General features: G+C 45.5%; 1 protein-coding gene across 1 annotated transcript in view; it reads left to right on the top strand.

Moving 5' to 3' along the window:
- Positions 1-644: 644 nt before the first annotated feature.
- STK17A (serine/threonine kinase 17a) overlaps positions 645-27,774 on the top strand; it is a 252,980-nt gene continuing 225,850 nt past the window's right edge. The window contains exon 1 of the mRNA XM_078688192.1: positions 645-1,224. Within this exon, the coding sequence (XP_078544318.1) occupies positions 1,088-1,224 (137 nt within the window). The 5' untranslated portion in view covers positions 645-1,087. The remainder of the gene's footprint in view (positions 1,225-27,774) is intronic.

Below are 27,774 nucleotides of genomic sequence, written 5' to 3'. Positions count from 1 at the left end.
CCTATCTCTATTGTGTACCCTCTAACTTGTATGGATCTTAAGTACAGTGTGCAGACTTAGAGTGCAGCCTTCCTCTTTATCCTATTGTGTTGCTTTAGAAAGCCTACTAGACCAGCATTGGCATAGCCAATAGGTCTCGCCTTTGGGACCTTATAAGTGTTTAGCCATGCAACAGTTAATGTTGTCGCAGTAAGGATATTGTACTGCATAACTAAATACTTATAAGGTCCCAAAGGCGAGACCTATTGGCCATGCCAATGCTTATTATTTTTTATTAGTCAAAAAGCATTTGTGGCCTACACTTAGCATTGTAGTATGCGCTTGCGTTGTAGCATTTTCTCTTTATATTAAGTCTTTTCGTATCTTTCTTACTGCACACAGTTAATACATGTTACTGAGGGTTCAATACGAGCAGGTTTTATTTTCGAAAAAACCCTGCTCCATCACTAGCTTTCTGTTAAACGTTTCTCTCAGCAGGAAAACAAAGACGTCCTAACTCTGGTAAATACTTGAACGACTGGGTACTGAAATATTGCTGTCACTCCCAGTGAGGATTTTGCTGTTAACCCCGCCCATTAGGGGTGTGAGCTATTGAGCCTATCGGCGAGAGAAATACAGTCTGGGTAAAACTAGACTGCCTTTTTAGAATGACTATTTCTCTTGGACAGCCCTGACGTGTGACGTGCTCACAAACGGTCGCAAAACTCTCACCCAGCATGGCCGCTTCCGATACGTAGGTTATTATTGTGTAGTCCAGTTAATAAGCAGAAGGCGTCTCCGGGAAACAGGCCCTCCCCCTTCTGTCCGCCTCCGACTGACTGGGCTCCAGAGCTGGGGCTCTACTCAGCGGAGACTGGAAAGCGCTTATGGTTTGAGAGTCAGACAGCTGTGTGCGGGTTACAACGAAACTCTGAACGCCGTGGTAACGAAGTGACGCAACCAACTGACGCCGGCCAAGAGTGTGGTGGAGCCGCGTGCCACTGGGACGGTGACCCACTGCCCGGCTGATAGGATCAGCCGGAAACCTTTACTTCCATAATCCCCTGTGACATCCGCCGTGGAGCCTTGCCTCCGCCCGGACAGTAGCATGGTGCCCGAGGAATGCTGCTGCCGTTCACCACGGAGCCCTACACGGCCGGGGCTGCTGAGCGAGGTCCTCACGCCGGTCTGCACGGAGCCCTTCACAAACCGCTATGCCCTGGCACCTGGTCATGAGCTTGGCAGGTGAGCCGCGCCTCGGCGCTAGCTGTCAGTGGCGCCACTTCGGTACCTTTCACTCCTCAGCCATGTGACAACCTCGCGACATTTTATTCATAGTGCAGACCTTTTTGCTGTTGTGTTATGCTTTGCTTTCTGTCACTGTTTCCTAGGCTGATGTACTGGGCACCCTTAAGTTAGACAGTAGTGACACCTGCTAATTTCAGTGTTCAGAAACAGTTCAATTGTTGAAAACAAGAGGTATTAAACGCATTTTTTCGTTTTACAGGCTACACTTAGTGAATGGGCTCGTGCACGTCTGTCTTTAAAGTCGCTTCCATGTTTACATGAGATGTCAAGTAGATGAAGTTTCCCTTTTGCGTTGTTTTTGTGTGAGTTGTGGTGGTGTAGTGGAACAGGTGACAAGAGACTCTTTTGTTTGAATAGTCATAAACCTCAACTTTCAAAGTTACTACGGAGACCATTTGTCATTGAATCAGGGACCCGTTTTTTTCGTTTACAATTTTTTCAAATTAAATTAGAATCGTGTCTTAGAGGGTGAACAACAACTGAATATTTTAAACAAAATGTAAGATAACTCTCCCAGTGTAGTCTACTCAAAATAGCTGTTCACTGTTTTTGGAAGGACATTTTAAACGTATACTACCTGTCTCTTACTACTTTCTAGAATATTAGGCAACCCACTGTTCTAATAAATGTTGTTTGCATTTTTGTAAATTATAATGTGTTACATTTATCACGCTATACCATAGTGGTTCCGTTTCTGAGCAGTGAAAAGCATGTGATGCTTATTAAGAGGTTTAATTGTATGCCAAAATGCCGGTAGCTTGTCATCTTTCAGCATCCAAATGTCTGTTGTCATGTAGAATTTGTGCTGAATGCAAGCGGGGGAGCATGCTTGCTTCATGGTAGCAGTCTGTCTCCTCCATTGTGTTACTATCGACTGTTTAAGCCCTGCACGTCATACACTGGAAGCAGGGGAGGCTTGTGATGTGTTCCCTCAAATCGCCTTACACAGATTATTTGCTTCTGTTCAGGTGGAAGATTGGTATGGCAGACAGGATAGAATGGACTAAAATTGCCTTATTATTCAAGACGTGTGCTTACTCGGACTTACGTTTTCAAAGCTCCTTATTACACTGGAGTTAAGGTGAATCTGGACAACTGGGGTAGTAAGCTAATAAAACTGTTATCTACCTCTGTTTTTGGGACCACTGTTTTGATCGTTGTCCTCTTACAGCCAGATTGTGTTTCTGTTTATTTATTGACACTTCAAAGTGACGATTCGCTTGATAGTTGGTCGTACACTGAACTCCCTTTGTGCAGAGAAGACTGCTTCTAGCGTCTGACTGCTGTCGACTACCAATTGGCCCCAACACCATGGTATCCTGGGCAGGGTTGTATCTCTGAGGAGAGCTGGTGTCCTATGGACGTCTGCCCATAGCTGTCAATTATTTGTCCCGGGGGTGGGGGTTGTATGCGGAATGGCTGTGCACGAGGCCTTTGTGCTTACTTCCGAAGTCGCACGAAGTTCCCCAACCTTATATATATTTATTATTTCTGTATATACAAATACTAATTTTTAAAAAACACACAACTTCCTGTTTAGGACAGTTGCATGGGGATTATTGTTCTACGTTTCCATTCAACATAACATTTAGCAATATGCAGAACCTCTCAAGCGAAAACAGTCGCTTGCAGCAGTCCGGGACCTCTCCTCCCACGACTACCCTTTGATGTGACGGTAATCTTTCTTTTTTTTTTGGGAGCTGGCCTTTGGGGGTATTTAACTAGTGGTTTCCGAGCTACATCTCTCTCATTAATTTGAGAGCCCATTAACAATGGTACTTACTCTGATTCCGCGTGTATTCTGTTTAGTCTTTTCCTGGCCTTTAATTGGCATATGATATACGTTCGTTCTCCTTTTGAATTCCGAGTTAACATATACTGTTCGGTGTCAAGGGAGAATGCACATTTTTTTTCTTCCAATTTGTAAAAAGAGTGCTAAAATTAAGGAAAAAGTAGCTGATGTGTTTTTTAAACTGAAACGTAGCACTGTTAAAATGCCTATGTACTCGCTGGTGACCACTGTGAATGAAGTACACATGAAGTATAGCATCCATGGAAATAAATAAGAAAACACGAAAGTTAAGTTATTGTTTTTTTTGGGCACGGCATTTGTGAGCACGCAAAGACCTGTGTCAAAAGCAGAAGGCGCATATACACTGAAACCAGAGGCGCAACTAGAGCCAAATGTGGGGGGGGGGGGCTGAACCTTTAATCAGTAGGCAGAGTGGAGCTGCAGGGCCTCCAACAAGGGGTGAAACAACAGCAAGGCCTAATTAACATTCAAATGGTCTTTTAAAGACCTGTGAAACGTTCGGGTGTGTACACGTGATCTGTCTCATCCCGGGCTGCCACACACGGCGGGGGGGGGGGGGGGGGGCTGAAGCCCGGTGAGTCCAATGTGTGTTGCGCGCCTGCCTGAAACTGTAGTGGTGCCGCTGTGAGATGGATGGATCTTGTGGTGAGCGCATGCCGCGTGGGTCTCGGATGGAGCTGTACATGTGAATGTGATTTACGCCATAGAACATGGAAAGTTCACAGCACGCTGCTGGGGCTAGACTTTATTCGGTTGTAGATTTTTGTTAGGGGCTGTTCCCACAATGGCTCTTTTATTGATACTGCGTTGAACATTTGTCACAACGGACCGTGGCCGCACAGATCTCTGATCGACCTTCTCTCACGTGCCACACTAATGATTTCTTGCTTTTTCTACTGTAATGCTCTTTTGTAAAATATGTTAGGCTGACATGTCATTAAGGAAACTCGTCTTCAAATATATAGTTTTATAACGGGTAGCTGGTACTCTACTGTCTGTGTGTGGGTGGGAACTGGTAAAAGATCGGAAATAAGCTTGAAGATTCCGAGAGGCTGTATGTAATGAAGATACGTCTTAGTGTTTTTTCATTTAAAGAAAGAACCTATTTAGCTGCCCCGTCCAGCAATATATCTGATGCTTCGAGCTCTCGTATGTGGCGTACTGTTCCATCTATAACATGACGTCAGTGCGGAAATAAAAAAAAAAATACCCTCGAGCCCTTACATTGGAGGTCAAGGTGTGGCAGTTGAAAGGGGGTGGAGTGTAAAAGCGGTGTATCAAATTACATTTATACACTTATGTTTTAACAACTCTGCTGCAAAGAAAATGTCAACAAAGAGAAACGTGACTGTACATCTGTTCTGGTTTACTTAATTGGTGACAAAAGGCTGCTTTTTAAAATATCTAGCGGGTTTAAGGCACCTTCTGCAAACAATTGTGGATGACTTCGGTGATTAATGCATTTTCTGGGGAGAGTTATGTTTTGTCTCATAAAGTAGACTAGAATGTTAGTGTGCCCTCTGCAAATCACATCATGTAACATGCTGATCAGATTTGTATTTTATGCAGATAGGTAAGTGGGTTACTGCTTTTGACAGAGGTACTTTTGTTATTTTCACTTTATACGTTGCAATCCTTTTGACATAGCACACTGAACTGGCATAAAGGAGCTGCATGCACACTGCAAGACACGAGTGTAGAACCTTATTGTCATTTTGATCCTCAATCTATTGTTATTCTAATGTTGCTAGGAAGGGTTAATTTGCTTGGTAATAAAGGCTTATTAGTACAGACAACCCCACCCACTGCATTATGTTTTTAATCCCGACTTTGTGTTTGTACTTAATTGTGTTGCTTTCTTAACATGGAAAGGCGATATGTGACCCCCAACACTTTGTAACTCTCATTGTGTTCTGTAACGTTTCCTGTACAAACCTATACTGTATAATGTGTACAAGTACTATAAAGTGGGTTGGCAACCTACATTGGTACAAATAGCACTAGACATTTTTTTCCCGATGAGTTCTATTTTAAATTTATTTGTGTGATTACTCATACAATGCATGCTTATTTCTTATTACAGGGGTTGAAGAAAAGTCAAAACCTGCCTCCAATCATAGTTTCTCTTAAGTACTTGTGAAGCAGTAACAAGCTGTGTTCCTATGTTTCTCTTCATTGCATTGGAATCTAATGGTGCTCCTTATAGCTCCCAGCGAGGATGATACTTAAACAACAGAAGGGCTGATAGCCCTTTAAATCAGGGTTATTTGGGGACCAGCTGGAAGTGAAAATAATGCTCGGAATGGAAAGCACACCACATGTGGGGGCTGCTGAAGGTGTCCCGGCTTTGACAAATTACACAGGGATAATTCGTCCTATTACACCAGCACTGAACTGGATCAATAATTGCAGACAGAGCTGGGCTATCACTGGATCCCCCCGTATTTCCTGCACTGCCTAACCTTTTTGGACCGGTTTGAGAGTCTAAGCTTCAGTTGGCACAGCCTCAGTCAGTGCTTTTTTGGGCCGGTAAGGAGTACCAGCACCTTTTTGTTTGCGAGGGAGAGTTTCCGGCATTTCTCAAGCGAGAAGTAATACTTTTAATTGGAGAGTACCGGTACTTCTCAGAAACAAGCAGGTTCCCTGCTACAGATTACCTGCACTTATATTTTTCCATTTCTTTTTTTTTTTTTTTATTAGAAATTTTTATTGGTATACAAAAGAAGGTCGTACAAAAATATATATATACAGATATAGGTACACAGACGACGGTCATATATATCTACTGTTCTCCCTCCACTGGAGAAGAAAAGAGAAGAGAGGGGGGGGGGGGGGTGTGCGCACGTAGTTGTCTTTGATTGTCCTTTATTGGGTCGTCCTCAGGAGCTCATCAAGCGGGTCCCACATGTGCAGCTTGGCTTTGTGTTCTTTCGAGAAGGTGCCTGTGATGTTGTCGGCTCCCCTCAGGAAGGTAATCCAGTTGATCCATGTTTTAAAGCTTGCTTTGGCTGTTTTTCCAGTTCGTTAGGATCATTTTGAGGGCTGCTGTGAGAAGTAGGTCTAGGAGTTCTCTTTCTTCTTTACTTTTTAGGTTCGCTGTTAGGTGCTCAGTCGCCAGGCTGACGAAGCTGATCTCCAGATGTGTTTTGAGCATATCGTTCAGGAAAGTGTTGATTTGTGCCCAGAACTTCCTGACTTTCACGCAGGTGAAGATAAGGTGTTCGAGGGTCCCTTCCTCTTTCAGACAGTTCCAGCATTTGTCTGAGTCTGCTATGCCGACCTTGTGGAGTTTGGATGGCGTCCAGTATGCGTTGTGGAGCAGCCAGTATTTTGTTTGCGCTAGTTGTGGGGTGATTTTGTTTGTTGTCGCTGAACTCCACATTATCGCTCGCTCCTTTTCATTTAATTGCCTGCCCAGGCGCATTTCCCATGTGTTGGTTGCTTTTTTGTTCTGCGCCATCTTGGATGGGCTGAGTAGTTTATAGATTTTTGCCGTTTGATGACCTGCTGAGTCGATGAGCTGCAGATACTTGATGATCCCCGGTTCTCCTCCGCATAGGTTAGCCTTTGTTATTGCTGTCTTAATTTTTAGGAAGTTATAGAACTCTTGGTTCGGGAGGTCATGTAGCTGCTGCACGTTCTGGAACGTCAGCGGTTTTTTCTTTGTTTCCAATTGACTGGGCGTGCTGATACCTTCTCCAATCCACGTATCATTGTGCAGTGTCGCCCCTTGGTAGGTCACTTTAGTGTTGAACCAGATGGATTCCCAAGCAGTGCCCTTCAGTTTCTGCGCCATGTGCCTGTCCACTTTCAGCAGGGCATCTCTGGTGTGTTTTAGTATGGCGCTCGTTTTCAGTGGGTGCCGGTTCGCTGTTAGGAGTGCTATTGGCTTGAGTCCTCCTAGGATGTCTTGTTCGACCTCCAGCCATACTGGCCTGTACGTTTGTGTGGCATCTACCCAGGCGATACCCTGTCTCGCCAGACAAGCCGTCTGGTATGTCTTGAAGTTCGCCAGGTTGAGGCCTCCGAGGTCTCCTGACAGTCTTAGTTTTTGTAGGCTTATCCTTGGCTTCTTGTTTTTCCACAGGAAGATGTTTATGAGCTGGTCCAATTTTTTGTGAAATGTCTCTGTCATTGGAAGTGGTAGCATTGATAGCGTGTAGTTTATTACCGGTGTTATCATCATTTTGATCGTTTCAATGCGTCCCCACCAGCTGATGAACTTTGGTGACCATAACTCCAGTCTCTCCTTTATCTTCTTCAGCGTGAGGTCCTCGTTGTGTTGCAGGGTTGACGTGAGGTCTCTCCCAAAGTGGAGCCCTAGGTATTTCAGAGGTTTCGTTTGCCATGCTAGGCCGGAGTCGCCTAGGACTTCTCTTGTGGTATGGACATTCATTGGCTTACACTCCGATTTCTCCTTATTGAGTTTGTAGCCTGAGGCTTCTGCGTATTCACCTATTGTGGCCATCAGAGCTTTTATCGACGTGGAGGGGTTCGCTGTTGTGATTAGGATGTCGTCGGCGTATGCTGCTAGTTTGACGGTCTTTCTCTTGAGCTTTGCGCCTGTTATCTCGGTGTTGTCCCTGATTCTGGCTAGCAGGGGCTCTAGTGCGAGCAGGAATAGTCCGGGGGAGAGGGGGCATCCTTGTCTGGTTCCTCTGCCCAGCGTGAGCGTTTCGGATGCGCTCCCGTTTACCACTATTTTCGCCTTCGGTTTGTTGTAGAGGGCCATGACCATCGCCGTGTACTTCCTGCCTAGGCCAAACGCTCCCAGACAGTTACCCAGGAAGGGCCACGAGACTCTGTCAAACGCCTTCTCCGCATCCAGCGCTATCATGACTGCCTGCTCGTTGCTGCTTGCTGTGTGGTTGATCAGGTGGCACAGTAACCTTGAGTTGTCCTGCGACAGTCTGTTCTTTATATATCCCACTTGTGAGGGGTGGATGATGTTCGGCAGGATCCTGTTTAGTCTGTTGGCTAAGACTTTTGCGTAGATCTTGCAGTCGACGTTTATTAGCGATATTGGTCTGTAGTTCTGGGGATATTGTGGGTCTTTCCCCTCCTTGGGAATTATGGTGATGTTGGCCTCGCATATGGACTCCGTCATCCTCCCTTTCTGGATGCATGTGGAGTATGTTTGTGCCATCAGTGTCTTGATGTGTTCGCTGAAGGTTTTATAGAATGTCGCCGAGTAACCATCTGGTCCTGGCGCCTTGTTCCGTTTCAGTTGGCTTATGGCAATTCCAATCTCTTCCTCCGAGATATCAGCTTCGAGCGATTCCCTTTCCGCCTCGTCCAGCTTCGGCAGATTGGTTTGACTGAGTAGGTCACGTCCTGCATCTTTGCTCAAGTTTTGATCCTCAGTGTACAGTTCTTGGTAAAATTGTCTGAAAACCTCTAGTATTCCTTTGTTCGTTGTTTGGGATTTGTTCGTGCGGTCCGTTATCGCTGCTATCGTGTGTTGCCTTTGTTTTGCCTTTAAGTAGGACGCCAGCTGTTTCCCTGCTTTGTTTGCTGCACATAGGTTGACCGACTTGAACTTCGTCAACCAGGAGCCCGCTCTTTCGCTTAGGATCTTGTTCAGCTCGTATTTCTTTTTTGTGAGCAAAGTGAGCGTGTTTTTGTCCGTTATGTTAGCACAGTGACCTCTCTCCAGTGCTGTTATTTCCTCCTCGAGCTCACTGAGTTTTTTGTTCCGCCCTCTGTTCATCCTGGCCTTGATGTTTATCAAATTCCCCCTTATTGTCGCTTTGAGGGCATCCCATACAGTGTCTTTCCCTACCTCGCCATTGTCGTTGTGTTCGAGGTACTCTTTGATTGTGGCTTCAATTTCTTTGACGTTCTCTCTGTTCTGGAGGATGTCATCGTTCAGTCTCCACCTCCTCGTTGGGTTCTCATTGTGTTTCCCACTTAGAGTGAGTGTTATGTGAGCGTGGTCTGAGACGGTGATTGCGGCTATCTCCGTGTCTTCTATGAGGTGCGTGTGTGTGTTGGACATCAGTATGTAGTCGATCCTGCTGTAGGAGTTATGTGGGTGTGAGTAGAAGGTGTATTCTCGCGCTGTCGGGTGTTGGAGCCTCCACGGGTCTGCCAGTTGATGTTTGGTGCATAAGTCTTTCAGGGTGTTGTTGTTGTTGTTGGAGTTGTGACTCGGTCTGTTTGGGTGTCTGTCTGTTGCCTGGTCCATCGTCTTGTTCATATCCCCGGCTGTGATCAGGAGGTCCTCTTGGGGGAGATCTGATAGCTTGCTGTCCACTCCCAGCCAGAATTGCTTGTCTTCCGAGTTCGGACCATAGATATTGACCATGTGGATTGTGTCGCCTCCTCTCTGGACGCTTGCTATGAGCACGCGGCCATCTTCATCAGTGTCTACTGCTAGTGTTGTCATGTTGGCCTTCTTGCTCAGGATAGTTATTACTCCTCTTTTTTTCCCTTTTGCCGGTGAGCAGAGTACCTCCCCTATCCATCTGGCTTTGAGTAGATTCGCCTCCTCTTTGGAGAGCTTGGTCTCTTGGAGCATGTACACATCTCCCTTTAGTTTGGACAAGTAGTCTAGGATTTTCCTACGTTTGACTGGGTGGTTCAGTCCTTTAACATTCATGGACACTACCTTCAAGTCAGTGGACAGGCCCGCTCTAGTTGGATTTGTCATGGTGGTTTGGCTTCGTCGCTTGTGCTTTGCGTTCTGCGGCCCCCCCCCGGGGTGCTGGATGGGGAAAAAAGAAATAGGAAAAGTATAGGGTGCCTGTGGAGAAAGGCAAGATTCTAGGTCCTTTGTTCAAGACGCAACCGGCGGCTCTGCCATGTACTATCATATCCGCCGACTTCACTCCCCCCCCCTGGCCCGACCCCCTCCCTCCCTCCCCCCTCCCCCCGTCAGTAGTAAACCGGGTGTGCGACAGCAAGGGTCCTCACACTCCCCCCCTCCCCCCCCCCCCAAGTTCTTCCTGAGTCTTTTAGTCCTTAGCATGTTATCCAAACAAAAAAAGAGAAAAACCCCCGCCCCTCATGGTCAATTTCAAAAGAAAAGGATATGATCAGCGGATTGCCCGCCCGTTCTTCCCCTGGCCGCCGTGGCCTTGCTGAGGTAGGTATGGTTGTTCTTGCTGTTTGGTGGCTTACGGCATGTTCTGTATCCCGGTGGCTGTGGCCAAACTCGTTCTGCTGCCCTCTGAGGTAGTCTGTTGATATCGTATGAGGTAGATTCCCTTTTTTTTTTTTTTTTTTGAGGTAAGTTGTTGTTACTGTCCGAGTCTCCTTGCATGGTTGTGCATGCTCGGTACTCCAGGCTATTGTTCGTAGCAGTCAAGAGTCTCGGTGGTTGCTGTTGCTCCTGTACATGGTTGTCTGCGATACACGTGTTCCTTCAAAAGCACTCCTTCTTATTCACCTCCTTCGTGTGTTTCGTCAGAGGATGCCCTTCTCTTTGCCCCTGGGCTCGGCAGCTCCATCTCCTCTGGTTCCGGGTCTCGCAGGTATCGGTGCAGGTCGTTGGGGTCGTCGAAGATTCTGCTTCCGTGTCTGTCTGTCACTCTCATCCTGGACGGGCCTGCAAATGTAAAAGCAATGTTCTTTTTTCGCAAATGTTCCCTTTGGGCTAGGAAGCCTTTCCTCACCTCGACTGTTAGTTTGGAGAAGTCCTGGGTGATGGTTACTTTGCTCCCGTTTATCATCATCGGGCGGCCCTTCCTGGCTACCGCAAATATCGCCTCTGTTTGGTTTTCTCTTAGGGGTTTGCATATAATGGGCCTAGGGGCATTGCTGTTCATCTGCTTCCTGGCCGGTATGCGGTAAGCTTTGGTAATCTCCAGCGGTTTGTCGAAGCTGAGTCCCGTTATTTTAGGTATTAAGGCCTCCAGCATCAGGGCGCATGCCCCCGGTGTGTCTTCTTCCTCCTCGGGAACTCCCAGGAGTCTTATGTTCCCCTTGCGGCTCCTGTCCTCCTGCTCCGCCATGGCCTTTTGTAGCGCCGTTGTTCTCTTTATCACAAGGCCCATGTCCTTATGCGTTATGTTTGCGCTGTCCTCCAGCATGCCTACTCTCTTCTCTACCTCGCCTATTCTGCCATTGGCTCTGCTTTGCTCCGCTCTGATTGCTATTAGCTCCATTTGGATGCTGTCTACTGTCTTTTTTGTGGCTTTCGCCAGCTCGTTCCCTTCGGTTATTTTCTTTAGGAGCGTGTCCAGCGTGATTGTGCCTTCCCCATGGTTGTTTCGCTCCTTTCCCGGGGACGGTGGGATTTCATTCTTGCTCTTCTTCGGGTCATTTGTGCCTTGTTTCCCATCTCTGCCTGCCATGGCCTCGGTCCCTCTTTTGGCCTGGTTGAACTTGGGCTTCCCTTCTGTTGGTGGGCGTCCTCTTGCGGCTTTGTCTCCCCCTTTACCCTCTTTGAGCCTCAGGGTGTTTGTCAACGTTGTGGTGTTGTCTCTAAACCTGGGTGGCCACTTGACCACTCTGGTTTTCGTTCTATACTCCGCCAGCCTCCTGCCTCCTGCACCGTGCTCTCTGGTTCTTTTGCCTTTGTTCCGGTGGTCGTTTGTTGTGGTTTGTATGGTCACGTTGTTATCAGCGTCCCTGCTTGCCTGGCGCTGCTTGAGTTGCTTGAGTTGCGCTTGAGTGATTGCCCCCCTTTAAATGCCGGCCTTAGTTCTGAGTAGCGCTCATCTGTTTGCGCTGTTTGTTGGGTTGTTGTGCGCTGTTCGGGTGCTTTTGGCAGGATGGCCACCTTGTGTTTCCTCCCCCTCACCAAGATGGCCGCCTTGTTGTTGGCTTCACTACTGCCTTGGCTCCGCTTTGTGAATGTCAGCCTTAGTTCTGAGTTGCGGGTTGAGGGAAGACGGCCAGTGCGTTAACTGCGCTGTTCTGTTTGCGCTGTTCACTATGGGCTGTGCTTGACTGATTGCCCCCTTTTTTTAAGTTTGAGATCTGAGTCGTGGGCTGTAGGGATCTCGTTTGCTGCGTTGATCTTTTTTTTTTTTTTTTACACTGGGGGTGTACCGCTGTGTGGTGCTTTGGCAAGGTGGCCGCCCTGTGCTTCTTTCTCCTCACCAAGATGGTCGCCTGGCGCTGCTTGGGTTGTACTTGAGTGATTGCCCTTTTTCAGCCTTAGTTCTGAGCTGCGGGTTGTAGGAAGTAACAAGGCTACCAGCGCGCTTGTTTGCGCTGATCTGCTGTGCTGTTCCGCTATGCCGGGGCTTGCTTACTTGCTTGGTAGAGCGATGCTTCGGCAAGATGGCCGCCCTATGCTTCCTCCCCTCACAAAGATGGCCGCCTTGTTGTTGGTTCCCCTGCTGACGTGACGCTGCTTGGCCTTGGCCTTAGTTCCGAGTCTCGGGTTGTGAAAGATATGGCCAGCGCGCTCGCCGGTCTGTTTCGCGCTGTTCGCTGTGGGCTGTGCTTGAGAGAGCGCCTTTTTTTAGAAGTTTTACACTTCCGAGTTTTGGCTCGCGAGTTGGGAGAGGGCAGCCGGTGCGTTCTCTGCGACGATGTCTTCGCGTGTTTCCTGCGCTGGTATCTTTTGCGCTATTGCTGTTCTTTACCTTGTATTTGCGCTGTTCGTTGGGCTGTACATACACTGCGGGGCGTACCACTGTAGGGTGCTTTGGCAAGATGGCCGCCCTGTGCTTCTTCTCCCCTCACCAAGATGGCCGCCTTGTTGTTGGCTTCCCCTGCTGGCCAGACGCTGCTTGGGCTGTGCTTGAGTGACTGTCCCCCTTTTTTTTAAAATTTTCCAGCCTTAGTTCTGGGTTGCGGGTTGTAAGCAGTAAGGGGGCGACTAGCGCGCTTGTTGCGCTGTTCTGCTCGCGCTGTCTCGCTATGCCGGGGCTTGTCTGCTTACTTGGTTGTCCCCCTCCCGGCGGTTGCTTCTGCTGCACCGATCGCTCGCCTTGACTGCCTCTCTCTTCTACTGGGGCGGTAGGATCGGGGCAGTCGTGTGTTGTGTCTCCGGGCTGGCTTGCTCGTCGTCAGTGTGGCTTGTTATCTTCCCCGGGTCTGCTTGGTCACGCCGCCATCTTGGGGTCGCTCCTCTTTACCCCCTGGCAGCTCGTCTTCTCCTCCGTCATCGCCTCGTTCCTGCACTTTTTCTTCCACTGAGCCTCGCACGGGGTGCCTGATCGGTTCCTACACACCTCCCTAGCTTTGGGGCCCGTTTCTCTCGCGTTGAACATAATGCGCGCCGCTCGTTGGACTTGGGGGTCGGGAGCTCCGGACTTAGGTCTCTAGCCTCCTTGCCATCCAAGCCACGCCCCCTATATTTTTCCATTTCAACCACTGATCTCTGTTGTACCTTCCAGTGTTCATGACTTGACCTGCTAATGATAGCTTTGTATTAATGTAGTGTGGTTTGTACAGACTTTTAACTTGCGCCACCACATATGCAAAATTTAGACATATTCACAACGGGTAAGAGTTGTTGAAAACTTTATGCTGCCAACAGATATAGAATATACAGATCTAGAATGTTAATTTGTTTTATTAGGTTGTTTTAGGTCTCGCCTTCGCAGCGCGCATGCGCTGCAAAGGAAAAATACCTTTTCCGAGCGCTTAAGCTTTTCAGCCAAGCATGTGCACGCGCTCCATTGCCTTCAATGGCAACGCGTGCACGTCAGGAGATTCATTTGTTTTATGTAGCACTCGTCTACCAGTTTCTTGGCCCTTTACCCTTTTTACTTCATGACATACTTGTTTGCCTACAAAGGGTCACCTGTGGGGATGCCCGTGGTCAAATCATGCGCAATAAATTCTGAATATTGTTAGTTGTTGGGTTGTTATTGTGATTCTAGTCTAAAGGATTGGTGAGTTATTGTGCCTTTGCTGAATTTTTTTTGTTAGGTGGAGGTGTTTCTAATGCTGACTCGGCAGGGAATATCAGATTTGGGTGCTGGTATTTTACACTCTTCTTAACCTATCTGAGCTTTGGCAATCTGCCTGCTTGGATTCTTGGTAGACTTTATTCTGTACAAGTTTCAGCTGCATTTTGGTGGGTGTTGTGACATGTTTGTGTTTAGGGGCTGTTAACCCCTCTCTGCAATTAATTCAGATTAAGTCGATTTTATTGTGAGGCTGCTGGATTGATCTATGCAATCCTGAGTCTAAGTAAGGATTTTAAATTTGACTAGCTCGATTGAAGTAGGTAAGTCTTTCTGTACTTTTGACTTGCTCAGGATTGCACTATCCCGGTAACCTATTTCCGCCATGGTTCCGGCTCTTCTTGTATTTCTATCTTGTTTTTTTTTTAATCTTCCAAATCCATCATTTGGATTTCCTGATTCTGAAGAATAGAGAAATGCTGAATGAATTAGTAGATACGTCATTTGACTAGGCTTGTTTTTTTAATGAAAGATTGATGCAGCATCTAAGTTACTTTCTGTACATCATTTCTATTTTTGAGAGCATTGTTACATACTTGTCAAAAGCAATGAAGGATAAGTGAGACGATTAAATAGCTTCTCCTGTTAGTAGCTGCTGCCCAAACTTGCGTGCTGTTACCAGAAGGTCACTGGCTGAAATCGTATTGGGTTGCCTCAGCCAGTCGGTCATAACTACGTACGAGTAAAGCAATCCTTGTGGCTTTTAGTGCTGTAAAACTGATAGTAAGTTCTGTGTGTTTCGTTTCTTTTTTTTTTATGGTTGATCTATACATACTATTGTTACAGTGGCCAGTATCCGAGTAAAACCACAATTGTGACATGGTATGAAATTAGTTTCTAAGACTCTTAATCATAGGGTGTCTTTTTTTTATTTTTCCTCATTCATATGCATCAAAATAAGTGCCCAGCTGCTCCCTCTTGCCTCTGTAACATTTATTTTAAATGTTGCTCTAGGAAACGCAAAAACTATGAAAATAGTTGTTGGCGTGTTTCATAATAAAAATTATGATTGACCCGAGCCTTACTGATCATACTGAAATGTCAAATAATATCCTTGAAGTTTTTATTGTATTGTGGCACATGGTAGCCTCTGCCGGGGCCTCAAAACACTTTCTGGATGGTCACTTAGCAAGTTCTTAAATTTGTTGTGCAGTGATGGGAGAGTGTTGGTTAAGGTGCAGCCTAAGATTAGTTTGTGGTCTTTTGCATAAGGTTTATAGGTTTTGCTCGAGTCATGTTGCTGCAGCTATACAGTTGCCTGTTCGTGCATGAAGTGAAATACTTAAGAGCGTTTGAGATAGGGCTGCTATTTGCTGGTCCAAAGCTATTAATGTTTTATACTGTAACCAGGCAAATCCTGTTTTAATGAAAGAAACTGATCTTTGTCACTTTTTTGTATTCAAGATGATTGCTAATTATTCTTATTCTGGCTGGGATGGTGATCCCGAGCTTACAAGATTGTAAAAAAAAAAAAAAAGCTCCCTATATAGTGCGGTTTTAAAAATAGTTTTTTTTTTCTCTTTTGTTTGATGTGGAGCGGTGCTTTTCTATATCCGAGGTTCCTCCTTTGTACAATGACTGTGGATTGTAAGAAGATTAGTCTTCTTCAGTGCAATGGTTTTTGAGCGACATAGTGTTGAATTAGATTTTTCTTGCAAAATGCTAGTGCAGGTGCTTTGAGGGCAGGAATAATGTGATTGCATTTGTTCAGGTTTGGAATTTCTCTACCTTCAGCATTCCAAGTTACTTGCATATTACTTGCAGACTGCTCGTAACTAACTGGCTTTACTTCTGTCACGGTATTCAATGCCTTAGTTTAAAAGCTTTAATCTGTTCACTCTTAATCAAATTACATTTTCATAAACCTGTACAAAGTTGAACAAAAATTGTTACTCAGTTGCTTAATGCTGTAGTTTAGTAAACTAAACTAAGAATCCTGTGTATAGTCAGTTTATTTCATTCATTAGTTCTGACTCGGCAATGTGAACTCTCCTGTTATACATCTATTAATTATACACTGCCCACGGATGTATAGGGCAGTTTGAGGCAGTTGCTTTGTAACCTGCAGTTGTGTTGGATGTTAGTAAGAGTTGTGTAAGTGAAAATATGTATCTTTTCCCCCATTTAAGTTAACTGTATTTGTGTGTTCGTGTGTGTGTTCATGTGTTTGCGTGTGTTCGTTTGTTCCAAGCTGACGAGAGTACAGATCTGTGTGCTGACAGCCTGAGGGTTTGTTTAAAAGTAAAATTAAATGTATACCATACTTGAAGGGACTTCTAGCCAGCCCTCTTCAACTATTAGTATATTAGGCCGTTCACATTTTTCGTCCCACTACCACAGAATTCAGCAAAGGACAATGGGTCCGCCCATTTCAGCGATTAGCTAACTTCACCGTGAGTGGCAGCATTGTGACTTTTCACTAGCAACACACCCATACAATATATATATATATATATATATATAATTAAAAAAGGAGGTTAGTTTTTTTGAGGGCCCAGCAGCTCCACCCCCAATAATGTTATGCCGAAACCATGGCAAGACAAAACAAGCATTGACAAAAGCAAACGCCTGGTGGCCAATGCCAGACCTGTTGCCTTTGCCCGTGCTTGTTATTGTATTTTTTAGTATGTGACAGATTCCAAGTGGCTGAAGCGTTGGTCTTTCGCCTAGAATACATGGGATTGAAAACGGAAAACCAGTACCTGCGAGTTGACCGCTTTGCTTCAAGGATTTTTAGATTCCTATCTAGGTATAGTGGGGCTTTGTCTTGCTGTGAATGCAGATCATACTGTACATTGCACAGTTAACATCTGTCTAATGTATTGTTATGTGGAAGTTCAGGATTTTCTCATGGGATAAATCGAAACAGAATTTTCTGCAGATGTTTCTGTTCTTATGCTTCTACTAAGACTGCTCATCTTTCTGTGGACACTGGTATAAACTCACTTTTGGAAGAACTTGATGAATAGTATCTTGTAGATGTTTAGAATGGGTTATGGTTGGAGAGATTCCCACTGTAAATGTTTAATTCCTGTAGTAGTGCTGTTATAGTAATAATGTGTCATTTTCATAGCTTTTATGTATTGCCATTTATTCATTGTTCAAGGCTCGCAGAAGCCCGCGTGCTCCTTGTTCACAAGTGTGCTGGGTACTTACAAATGGCGCTCATGTCTCCCGGGCAATGGTTGAGGATTCCGGATCAGTTCCTCGCTGGGCTGCAGTCATGACCAGCCGGTCCGGGCGCGTTGTGGGTCATGCGTGAAGAATAAACTTTGTTGTGAACTGCAGCCGTAGACTTGGTCCCTTTCTCCTACATATTGGCGAGGAGCGGACCATTTGCTAACCCAGTTGTTGCCCACCGACGCATCTTTTCAAGTTTGTACCAGCTGTTGCAGTGTCTCCGAGTCCTGGCTGACACTCCCTCGATAATCATGGATCCATTCCCGGACCTTTCCAGAGTCTCCGGAGTCGGGTGCATTTCAGGACACCGCACGTGGAGTGCTTTTGTTTGTGCCCGTATTTTCTTTGGGCAGCTGCTTGAGCCCTGTTTCAGCACGAGACACAAGCGAGAGCTGGCACGTATAGCGCGTTGCTTCAGCTCCGAAGCAGTTTCTGACATAATTTGACATCCAACATGCTGGCCATCATAGTGCAGTGTGTTTCTTGTACAGACTTGAATACTCAATTCTTTTTTAGGTCTCGTCCTTTTCCATTGCGAAGCAATGGGAAATGGGGGAGAATTATAGTGCTTGATCGGCTAGTGAAACCACTGGCGTTTCTTCACAGTGCATGTGAGGTCACGTGGCCACAAAGCGGGTCACGTGACCACACAAGCACGAGCATCTCCCTAATCCGCCTGCCCCCAACAGGCTCGCATTCCCGCCCCCTCACCAGGCCGCACATCTGCCTGCCACACTTCTCCTCCCCATTCCGCTGCCCCTCCTTTCTCCCCCCGCCAGAAGCCTTGGCTCTCCCGCATCGGAGCTGACACTCCCCAGCGCTGCCTCGTCGTCGTTGCGCTTACACTTTCAGTGCAGTCTTGTTCTTCTTAATCGGCTTCCCTCCTCGCTCGCTCGAATTCACTCCCCAGGCTCTCCCACCCCCACCCGGCTTCCCTCCTCGCTCGCTCGAATTCACTCCCCAGGCTCTCCCACCCCCACCCGGCTTCCCTCCTCGCTCGCTCGAATTCACTCCCCAGGCTCTCCCACCCCCATCCGGCTTCCCTCCTCGCTCGCTCGCATTCACTCCGCCAATTGATGCAAAACAAAATAATTCAAAAGAAAAACCTTTTTTTTACTTTACAGCTGGCATCTGCCAGGCCGCGCAATGTCTTAAATTATTTTCAGCTGTCCTTTCCCTTAATCGCGCGCAAACACAGCCTTGCTCATCCGTGACTTCTCGAGCGCGCGCTTGGCCCGTTCCCTCCCACTCACTGGCATCCCGCCGCCCCCCCACCAGGCTCACGCTTCTCCAGCGCGCCAAGAGCTTCACTTCAAAGGCATGCCTTATTCATTCAAGTGCTGCGTTGACGATCGGAGCTGACACTCTCCAGCGCTGCCTCGTCGTCGTTGCGCTTACACTTTCAGTGCAGTCTTGTTCTTCTTAATCGCGCCATCGTCCCACATCAGCTCCCTGATCAGCCTTATGCCTGTTTCACAAGCGTGCATCCATTCCCCTAATCGCGGCCTCGTCCCTTTACTTTAACATGCTGAAAGCTAATCCTCCAGTGCCCCGATTGATGCAAAACAAAAGAATTCGAAAGAAAAACCCTTTTTTTACTTTACAGCTGGCATCTGCCAGGCCGCGCAATGTCTTAAATTATTTTCAGCTGTCCTTTCCCTTAATCGCGCGCAAACACAGCCTTGCTCATCCGTGACTTCTCGAGCGCGCGCTTGGCCCGTTCCCTCCCACTCACTGGCATCCCGCCGCCCCCCCACCAGGCTCACGCTTCTCCAGCGCGCAAAGAGCTTCACTTCAAAGGGATGCCTTATTCATTCAAGTGCTGCGTTGACGATCGGAGCTGACACTCTCCAGCGCTGCCTCGTCGTCGTTGCGCTTACACTTTCAGTGCAGTCTTGTCCTTCTTAATCGCGCCATCGTCCCACATAAGCTCCCTGATCAGCCTTTTATGCCTGTTTCACAAGCGTGATATGTGTGCACTGTCAGGAAACGACATCGGGTTTGAAGAGGAAGCGCAATTGAAGAGAGACTGCTTGCCGGCTGCAGCAGAGAGCTAGAACGGAGCACTTTAAAACGATGCTGCTGCACCAGACAAAGAGAAGATATTGTTTTAAAGTGGCGGTGCTGTAAGTACAGCTCACCGATTACAGTGGTGCAGTGCTAATCTGGGCGGACCAAATCACAACCCAGCGGTAGTACATATGTGCATACCCCTCCTCAATCATCAATAATGTCCAGGCTAGGGTAATGGCAGATGACTCACTTATCCACTCTGCCTCAGCGATCGGGGGAGTGTTGTAAATAGCGCTTCACACCACATAGGCGCTATTCTGAGCACAGAAGCAAAAAATATTTTTCCACAAACATTTGGAATTAGAAGTGGGCAGTTTAAACGTCATGCCTCTCACTCTAAGACCTCAGCTGAGAGAGTCCAAGTGTTTGCAAAGCTGCCTTTGGATTCTTTCTGAAGAGGAAGCCGAGCCACTACAAACAAGAAGTGCATGTGGTCTCGTGAACGCTCCGCCTGCCTGCCGAGAGCTTCACACACTTCAAAGGCTCCGCTCCCGCCCCCCGCCTGCACTTCGCACTCTCCGACTTCCCCTCCCACCTCCCACGGCCGCTATTCCCATTCACGCGCTCGTTACCATTTGCTCCCGAGCCGCATTTCCCCTCCCCCTCCAATGCCAGGAGCTTGTTTTGTAAATACGCGTTGACAGCTGGGGTGGACAGATTTTGCAATGCAATAGGTCTCGCAGTTGTTAGACTTTGAACCATTGGCATTGTAAATGGCAATGCCTTTTATTTATGTGTTGGTTTTTAAAACGTAAAGAAAAGACATTGTCAATTACAATTACAATAGGTTAAACTCTTGCAAATGCGAGACCTATTGCATTGCAAATGCTTGTTTTCATGGGTCCTTAATTTCAATATTACAAGCAGCGACTTTGTTCCTCCTATTCGACAACTACTTCTCTGCAAATATAACCGCAAATCATTCAGTTGAGCTATACAAATATATATTTTTTTTCTCCTCTAAATGCATGTACTGTGTTTTTACTATTGGTTTGGTAAATCAAAGCTGAACTGAATCTTTAGGATACTGCCCTACTTTAAAATGTGGGAATTTGAGACTCTTACATACTACAGACAATACCAACCCCACAACAAATCACCCAACCACCACCTTTCTTGGCCAGGCTAGGCAAACCGTCAATCAAATGGTCAGAATGGCTCATACTATTTGAAAATTATCTTGTGGCAATTGATGCAGGCAATTATAACCCTCAACAAAAATTTGCATTATTATTTGGAAGTCTTGGTGTAATGCACAACAGATATTTGACAACTTACCACACGTGCAAGCTCCAGCTGGCTGATCTGGGAATTCACAGTGGAACATTTTATATTGGAGCTCATCAACAATTAAAAAAGTTATTTTCAGAGGAACCCAATGTCATGATGAAGTGTCATAATTTTTTTCAAGCGGAGGGTGAAAGTGTGGAGGAATATATTGCAGAACGTAGAATTCTAGCACCTACTGTCAACACAAACATGTGATCAATTTGTTTTCAGACGTTCCTCACACAAGATACAAGAGAGAATACTAAGATGCTGCAATCCCATGCTCGACGAGGTCATCAATTTATCAAAAAGTATCGAACGCTCTCTTATATTTACTAAAGTTGTACATGACGAGACTTCCGTGTTCGCGTTATGTTATGTTATGTTATGTTATGCACTTTTGTATTGCGCACAGCTGCCCCAGCTAAGGGGCGTCCTGGCGCATGGCAGGCAAAGTGCAACAGATAGCAGAAACATAACAGAGAAAGAAAATTTATTTAAAAAGGAAAGTTTTCAGCGCTTTGCGAAAGGCCAAAAGGTCATCCAGTAGCCGCAAGTCCGCGGGGAGGGAATTCCAAAGTTAACAGTTGGAGATGAATTGCAGGCAGAACATAAATGTGTTGGGAACACTAAGTACAAGAATTCGAAAGGTCCTCAGCGTAAACTGGGGAATATATGCTTTAGATGTGGTTCTATGAATCATATAAGTAGTTTTGCAGGGTGTCCGGCTATAGGGAAGCACTGTCTTTATTGCAAAAAGATGGGCCATTTCCAATCAGTTTGTAGGAGCAACAAAAGCACAATAAGGATCAGCTCTGTAGAGACCGAGGTGGAAGAATGCATTGATTTAATCAATAATGTAGTTTTGACTGTGGTATACAATTCAATATATATACCTGTAAAGTGACCCATCTGTGAGGCTGTGATTGATGGTTTTACATGACAAGTAATAGCGGGTTCAGGTTCTCCAATTACCATTTTAAGGGATGCCACATTTCATGAGCATTGGAATAGAGAATTTATGCCGACTGATGTCAAGGCATTTGGTGAAAAAGATATCGAAATGTTAGGCTTGTTTTCAGCCAAAGTGTTCTGTTTAGGTAGGGAGCCCATAACCAAAATATATGTACCTGTCAAAGGCTAAAACATTATTGTATGACACTATTGTGCCAAAATGGCCAAAATGTTAAAACCTGGAGCTAAGAATACCGAACTACCTGTTGATTAGATTTGTAACCTTGCGGATCCAGTGCAAGGCATTCTGAATCAGTTTAAGAATTTGTTTCTTGAGGAAGTAGGCAGTGTAAAGGGTTTTGATCATTACATAAGACTCCAATCTCATGCACTTCCTGTGGTCCACAAGGTGAGACCGTTTCCCCTGAGCGTGATAGAATAGTTAAAACTTATGCGACAATTTACAACACCATATACTGTGAAATGTATAAATTATTATGTTGAGCCAGTAATGGTGGTAATGGGATTTCTGCTACTGTAATATTGACAGAAAACAACAGCTTTTGCCTAAAAACTCTGCTCTATTCTCTGGTCACCTTCTTTTCTATGACAATCTGTACATGTTTGGGTACAGGCTTGTGCCCCTCTCTATGGATTTGTTGAAGGTATCCTTTTATTACATCTATTCTCTAAAGTAAAAATTGGACCTCTGTCCGGATGGACAAGTCAAGACTTAATATAGCTTCCATTGTGTCTATATTTATTTTGCACTTTAAACTGTTTTGTGCATGGGACCACTGTTGTTGTCATTAATATGTTCCCCGAGGTCCTGTGCTGACTCGATTGGGTGCCCTTGTTGTTTTGTATAATTAGATTGCGCAATCGGTTGATTGCAAGGGCTTACTTTGTCCTTCCACTTCTAGGAGTGGGTTGCTTTCCTCACTACACTCACGTAGTTCATTTTTGACATATCTTTTGCCCTCACTTTCTTTCTGATACCTACAAACGTACCTAAGTGGAATGTCTGACCCCCCTCCGTTGTACTCTGATGAATATATCGATAAGATATGTGCTGGACGTTCTCTGGTCACTGACCAAGAGGATATCATAGTCCCAGGGAGGCCCAACCTTTTGGATGACCTTGAAAAACAGAAAAAGAAATTTGTACGCCTTGAACTGATGACCCTTATGTTAACTGAGTACCTGAAATCTAAAACCATACCATTGGGGTTACAGGTACGGAATATTCCAGGGGTCTTTACAGATAACCCCAAGTACATCGCGGGGTTCAGTCATATAGGTACTACGTGCTCCAGGCATTGGTTAGTTCTGGGCATAGAAACAGTCGGAGAGGAACTAAAGAAATTAGCTGACATTATAAAAGAATTGGAGAAGCAGATATCTGAGAATGATACCATTACCGATGCCAAAAAACTGCTAGAAAAAATTGAGAAAAATATAACTGAATTCCACCGCATAGAACAAAACTAGAAATCGGTGAAAGTTAAAAAAGCTATTAAGTCTTTTACTCAGGAGAGGGCATACCCCTATCTCCATAAAGACTTTTATACTAACCGCAACTTTAACCAGAACCTCCAAAATCCTAGACCTTGGGGTCGGTTCAACCGTAGGAACACGGTGGTTGGTTTTACTGACTCCTCGGCTGATTCTTCTGATAATTCCGACTCCTGTGAAGGCCCTAGCACTTCCAACCGCAACCCTACCCAACATTTTTTAGGGAGAGGTCGAGGGGAAGCACCCAAAAGGGGACGAGTAAAGCAACAAGCGAGATGGAACAACCCCCCAGAGGAGAGACCAACGAGGAGCAAGTTCTATCAGTGGTAACGGATATTGATCCCTCGGTCATGACTATTCCTCTGTTTAATTTGTCCGAACATAATCTCTCTTCACAAGAGATATCTATCTTAAGTAAGGGACTCTCTTTTGTACCTACAATCTACCCCGACTTCTTGAATCTCCAGTCTGAACTCATGGGGTTCTTCCGTAAGATACGGCTCCATGCCTTTTTTGCTCTCAACCCTGCCCAACCTAGAGCTGCCCTAACTCCCTTTGGTCCTCCATAATCCTTCTCACCCACATCCAATATGATACCAAAAGAAATCATAACTTTTGAAAAAGTCATCTTCAAGGAAATTACAACTCTGGCGAAAGCTCATACGTTCATTCCTTACAACATCTCACTTGAGGAGAAAATGGCTATTTCCTCGCTACGTGATAGGAGTGACTTAATTATTAAGCCTGCTGATAAAGGGGGTGGCGTTGTGTTGCAAAACATAGATAATTACAAAATCGAATTGTCACGACAGGTTTCCAACACAGACCACTTCTGCAGACTTAATACCAACCCTACGAGAGAGCTTCAAGGCCTAATAAAACAGGTCACTACTGAGGCATTCGAAACCGGATTCCTCACTAAAAATGAACTAAAATTCTTGAATGTTGACCACCCTAGAACCCCGGTAATCTATACTCTGCCAAAGATTCACAAGCGGTTGGACAATCCCCCCCGGCTGTCCCATAGTCTCTGGCTGTGGTTCTGTGTTGGAACCCCTTGGTCATTATGTCAATTACTTTTTGAAAGATGTTGTACCCTGCACGAAATGTTATGTACGAGACAGCATGTATATGATAAACCTCATCGAGAATCATCCATTTGATCCAGCTAGTGAAACTCTGTGCACTCTCGATGTTGAATCGTTATACACGAACATTCCTCAAACAGAATCCCTATTTGTAATGGAGAGAATCCTTAATACACGACCGTGTCCACACACTGTGCCTACTCTGTTCATCATTCAATTGCTGGAGATATGCCTGACCCGGAATTTCTTTATGTATGATAATGAGTATTTCCAACAGGTGAAGGGAACCTCTATGGGGGCAATTTTTGCTCCCACCCTGGCTATTCTTTACATGGACTGGCTTGAGTGTGACATTATCCTATCACCTACCAACCCATTCCACTCGGGGGTGGTGCAATGGAAACATTACATAGACGATGTCTTCATGATCTGGGGCGGCCCGGTTGAAGCCCTGCCATTATTCCAACACTGGTTGAATAACAACTGTAATGGTTTAACCTTTACCCTAGCCCACAGTAAAATCAATATCCCCTTCCTGGATCTCTGCATACAGCATAAGGATGGTTTACTGTTTACCTCCCTGCTCCGTAAACCACCAGAGAGAAACAAGCTATTAAGTTATAGCAGTTGCCACCCTCGAGCTTTAAAAGACAGTCTGCCCTACTCCCAGTTTCTACGGTTGAGACGTAATTGTTTCTTCAAAACAGATTATTTCAGGGAAGCTAACACACTGGCGGAGAAATTAAGATTCAGGGGTCATCCCCGCCGCCTAGTGAAAAATGCCATGAAAAGGGCCTGGTACTGTCCTCGTGAGACTTTACCTGAACCTAAGGAGAAAAAGCCATCTGACAAACTGGTTTGTGTCATGACTTTTTCCTCAGTTTCAAACAAAATACAGAAAAGTATTAGAAAAAATTGGCACATTCTTAACTCCGGCAGTCTAGAATTAGATATCCCCATGTTTGCATTCAAGCGAAGCAAAAATCTAAAAGACCATTTGGTGAGGGCTGCTCTCCCCCCCCCCCCGAGCCCGACTAGCGCCACCCTGATTGATCTATGGTCACTCCCTCCACTTAAAGGACACTTAAAATGTGGTTGCTGTATAGTGTGTGATTTCTGCATAGAAGGGAAAGAGTTTGTCTTTGGTGAAGTAAAAAATGTATTGCGTACTTTCACTAACTGTAACAGTTGTAACTTGGTTTATGCAATTCTGTGCCTGTGTAACTTGATCTACGTGGGACAGACTAAACAGAAAATCAAATTGAGGATCTCGCAACATCGGAGCAGAATTAGATGTAAAACAGAGAAAGCCCCCCTTGTGGAACACTTCACAGCTAAAGGACACTCTGAAAATGATGTAAGATAGACTGTGATCAACCAAGTGACCTTGCCTCCAAGAGGTGGTGACCTTTCGAAACTTCTTAACCGAGAGGAACTTAAATGGATTTTGCGAACTGATAGCTTGAATTCCGGACTCAACCAGCAGGAGGATTGGACTAATCTTACATAAACTGATGTAGTTTGGGTCAGCTTCCTCTATCACTCAGTATGACTTGTAGATTTTTCAAACTGTCTGAAAATTTATTATTATTTTTTTTTTTACTCTTCTCTTCTAAACCTTCTTATTGCTACAGCATGTTATCACTTTTTCACTAGTGCTTTATGACCACTTTCACGTGTGGCCCCTACTTATGTCACTTCACACCCAATATGGCCGCTGCATTGTCCGTCCTTTATTTCTACTTGGGGCATGTCACTTCACACCCAATATGGCCGCGGCATTGTCCGTCCTTTATTTCGACTCAGGACATGTGACTCCCCTGTGCCCAATCCTATGCTTAGATATACTTCGGTCCTCTAGTTCTGCCAGTACATCGGCCAGGAAAGCCAGTGCAGCCCACTGACAGGTAAGATCCTCGATTGCAACCGAGATTACCCTCTGGGGTTGTGGCCTTTTTTATGGATTTCAGTCCCTGAATCCTTATGGTTTCTGTTCAGGCTCCTTCCACAAGCGACCGAGCCATCTGCCGGCGCGTCCCGATAAAGTTTGCCGAACACGGGATAAGCTTGCATCTTTCATCTCTTTTGAACATATTGCATGCCGTTTTACAGCCTCCCCAATTTCATGCTCCTTGCTTTGTCTAGGAGATTGATCCCCGCCCCACTCTGAAACCTGATACCCCTTTACAAAACGGAACACATCCCTCGTTGTTCCGACCCCGGTAAGTCACGTATTTACCTCAATACTGTTTTATTCCATACCGAACTTTTTTTCCCTCACTAATGTAATGCTCTCGTTACCCGTAGAATTAAATTTGCCGCTCTCTACCTGCCCGGCACCAACTGTGTCCAGGCCGCCCATTGCGGTAAGCACGTTGTTAGTGTTTAAGTAGAGGCATGTCTTCACGGGTCACTTAGTTTTTACGGAACTAGTAAAACGCCGTTGTTACACGTTTGGCACAACTCTTGGTTTTAACCACCACCTGGTTCACAGTCATTGCACCGTTTATCGCCGATTTTGCACTATTTTTGGTATAGGCACAACCTTGTTCACACGGAAGTAGTGATTACCTTCTCAGTCACTATACTCTTTTGTTCTATCTAATAGTATATAATTCTGTCCCTTTTATTAAGGCTTTATTCTTTTATGTCCAGTATTGTATGTATAGGCCCTTAAGGCACTAGGTATTGTCACTATTTCGTGTCGCCATAAATAAGTCACCTGTAGGTTATTTTCAATATGCGTCACTCCTGTATGATTTTTCGATTTTCTCCTTTCCCTTTAGGCTATCATGGCTTGTAATATTTAGGCAATAATCAGTCTACAGATTTTACCTGTAGTTCAAAGTCCTCCAAGAGCATTTTCAGTTTACTGTGCTCCCCTTCGCTTTACAAGTCCCCCAAGGGTGTTAGTGACGTTGGTGGTCCCTGCATTTTTTTGGGAGTTTGGGGATACTAATTTTCCCCTACCCTGATGACTGGCTGTTTAAGGCGGGTTCTCCACAGTCTGGAGGTAACGGAGCCAAACAAGTCCCTTAAGTAGCATGAGCATATTCTACCACAAAAGCTAGCAAGATCAAAAGAGTTTTTGTGTATGATGTTCATGGTGAAACCTTTACCTTTTGTCTTTGCAGCCTCATCAGTTGCTTTTGTCCAGCTATCACTTCTGTGCCTCTTACATTTAGCAAATTAAGTGTCTACCTTGCAGAAAACTCAAAGTTTCCATTCTATGGGAGCTAAAGTCTATCCAACCACAATTTAGGACCTTACTTGTTGAGCCAATTCATAGTATAGTGTTTCCTTTCGAATATGGTTCTCTTAGCATCACCTTCCCTGTTGTATTTCTTCATTAAGAATTAAAGTACCATCACACTATCATCTTAACAACCCTTCTCCTTTATTTTCTGAAATCCTACTACTCCATCCGAGTGGACCCTTTACTACCTGTATGTTAGTTGGAGCCTCAAGTTCAACAATGATAGTACCAGAGAAATCAGGCTCTGAAATTAAATTTTAGTTTCTTTTGGCCCCTGGTAGGATGTGTTCACTTGCAAAGCAAAAAATGTCAAGATGGATCTCTATCTACATCGCATACTGCTGCACAAACCCACTCATCCGATAAGTAGAAGAGTCACAAGGCTGTGTCCTCCATATTGGTGTGTCCTCCATATTGGTTTAATGAGAGGGGGAATTTCTCTACATGGCCTCTGTAGGGCTACGTTTA

The sequence above is a fragment of the Lissotriton helveticus genome, chromosome 4_1, assembly GCF_964261635.1.
Source record: "Lissotriton helveticus chromosome 4_1, aLisHel1.1, whole genome shotgun sequence".
Classification (NCBI taxonomy): Eukaryota; Metazoa; Chordata; class Amphibia; order Caudata; family Salamandridae; genus Lissotriton; species Lissotriton helveticus.
The sequence above is the reverse complement of the archived record's forward strand: the minus strand, read 5'-3'. Positions and strand labels throughout refer to the sequence as shown.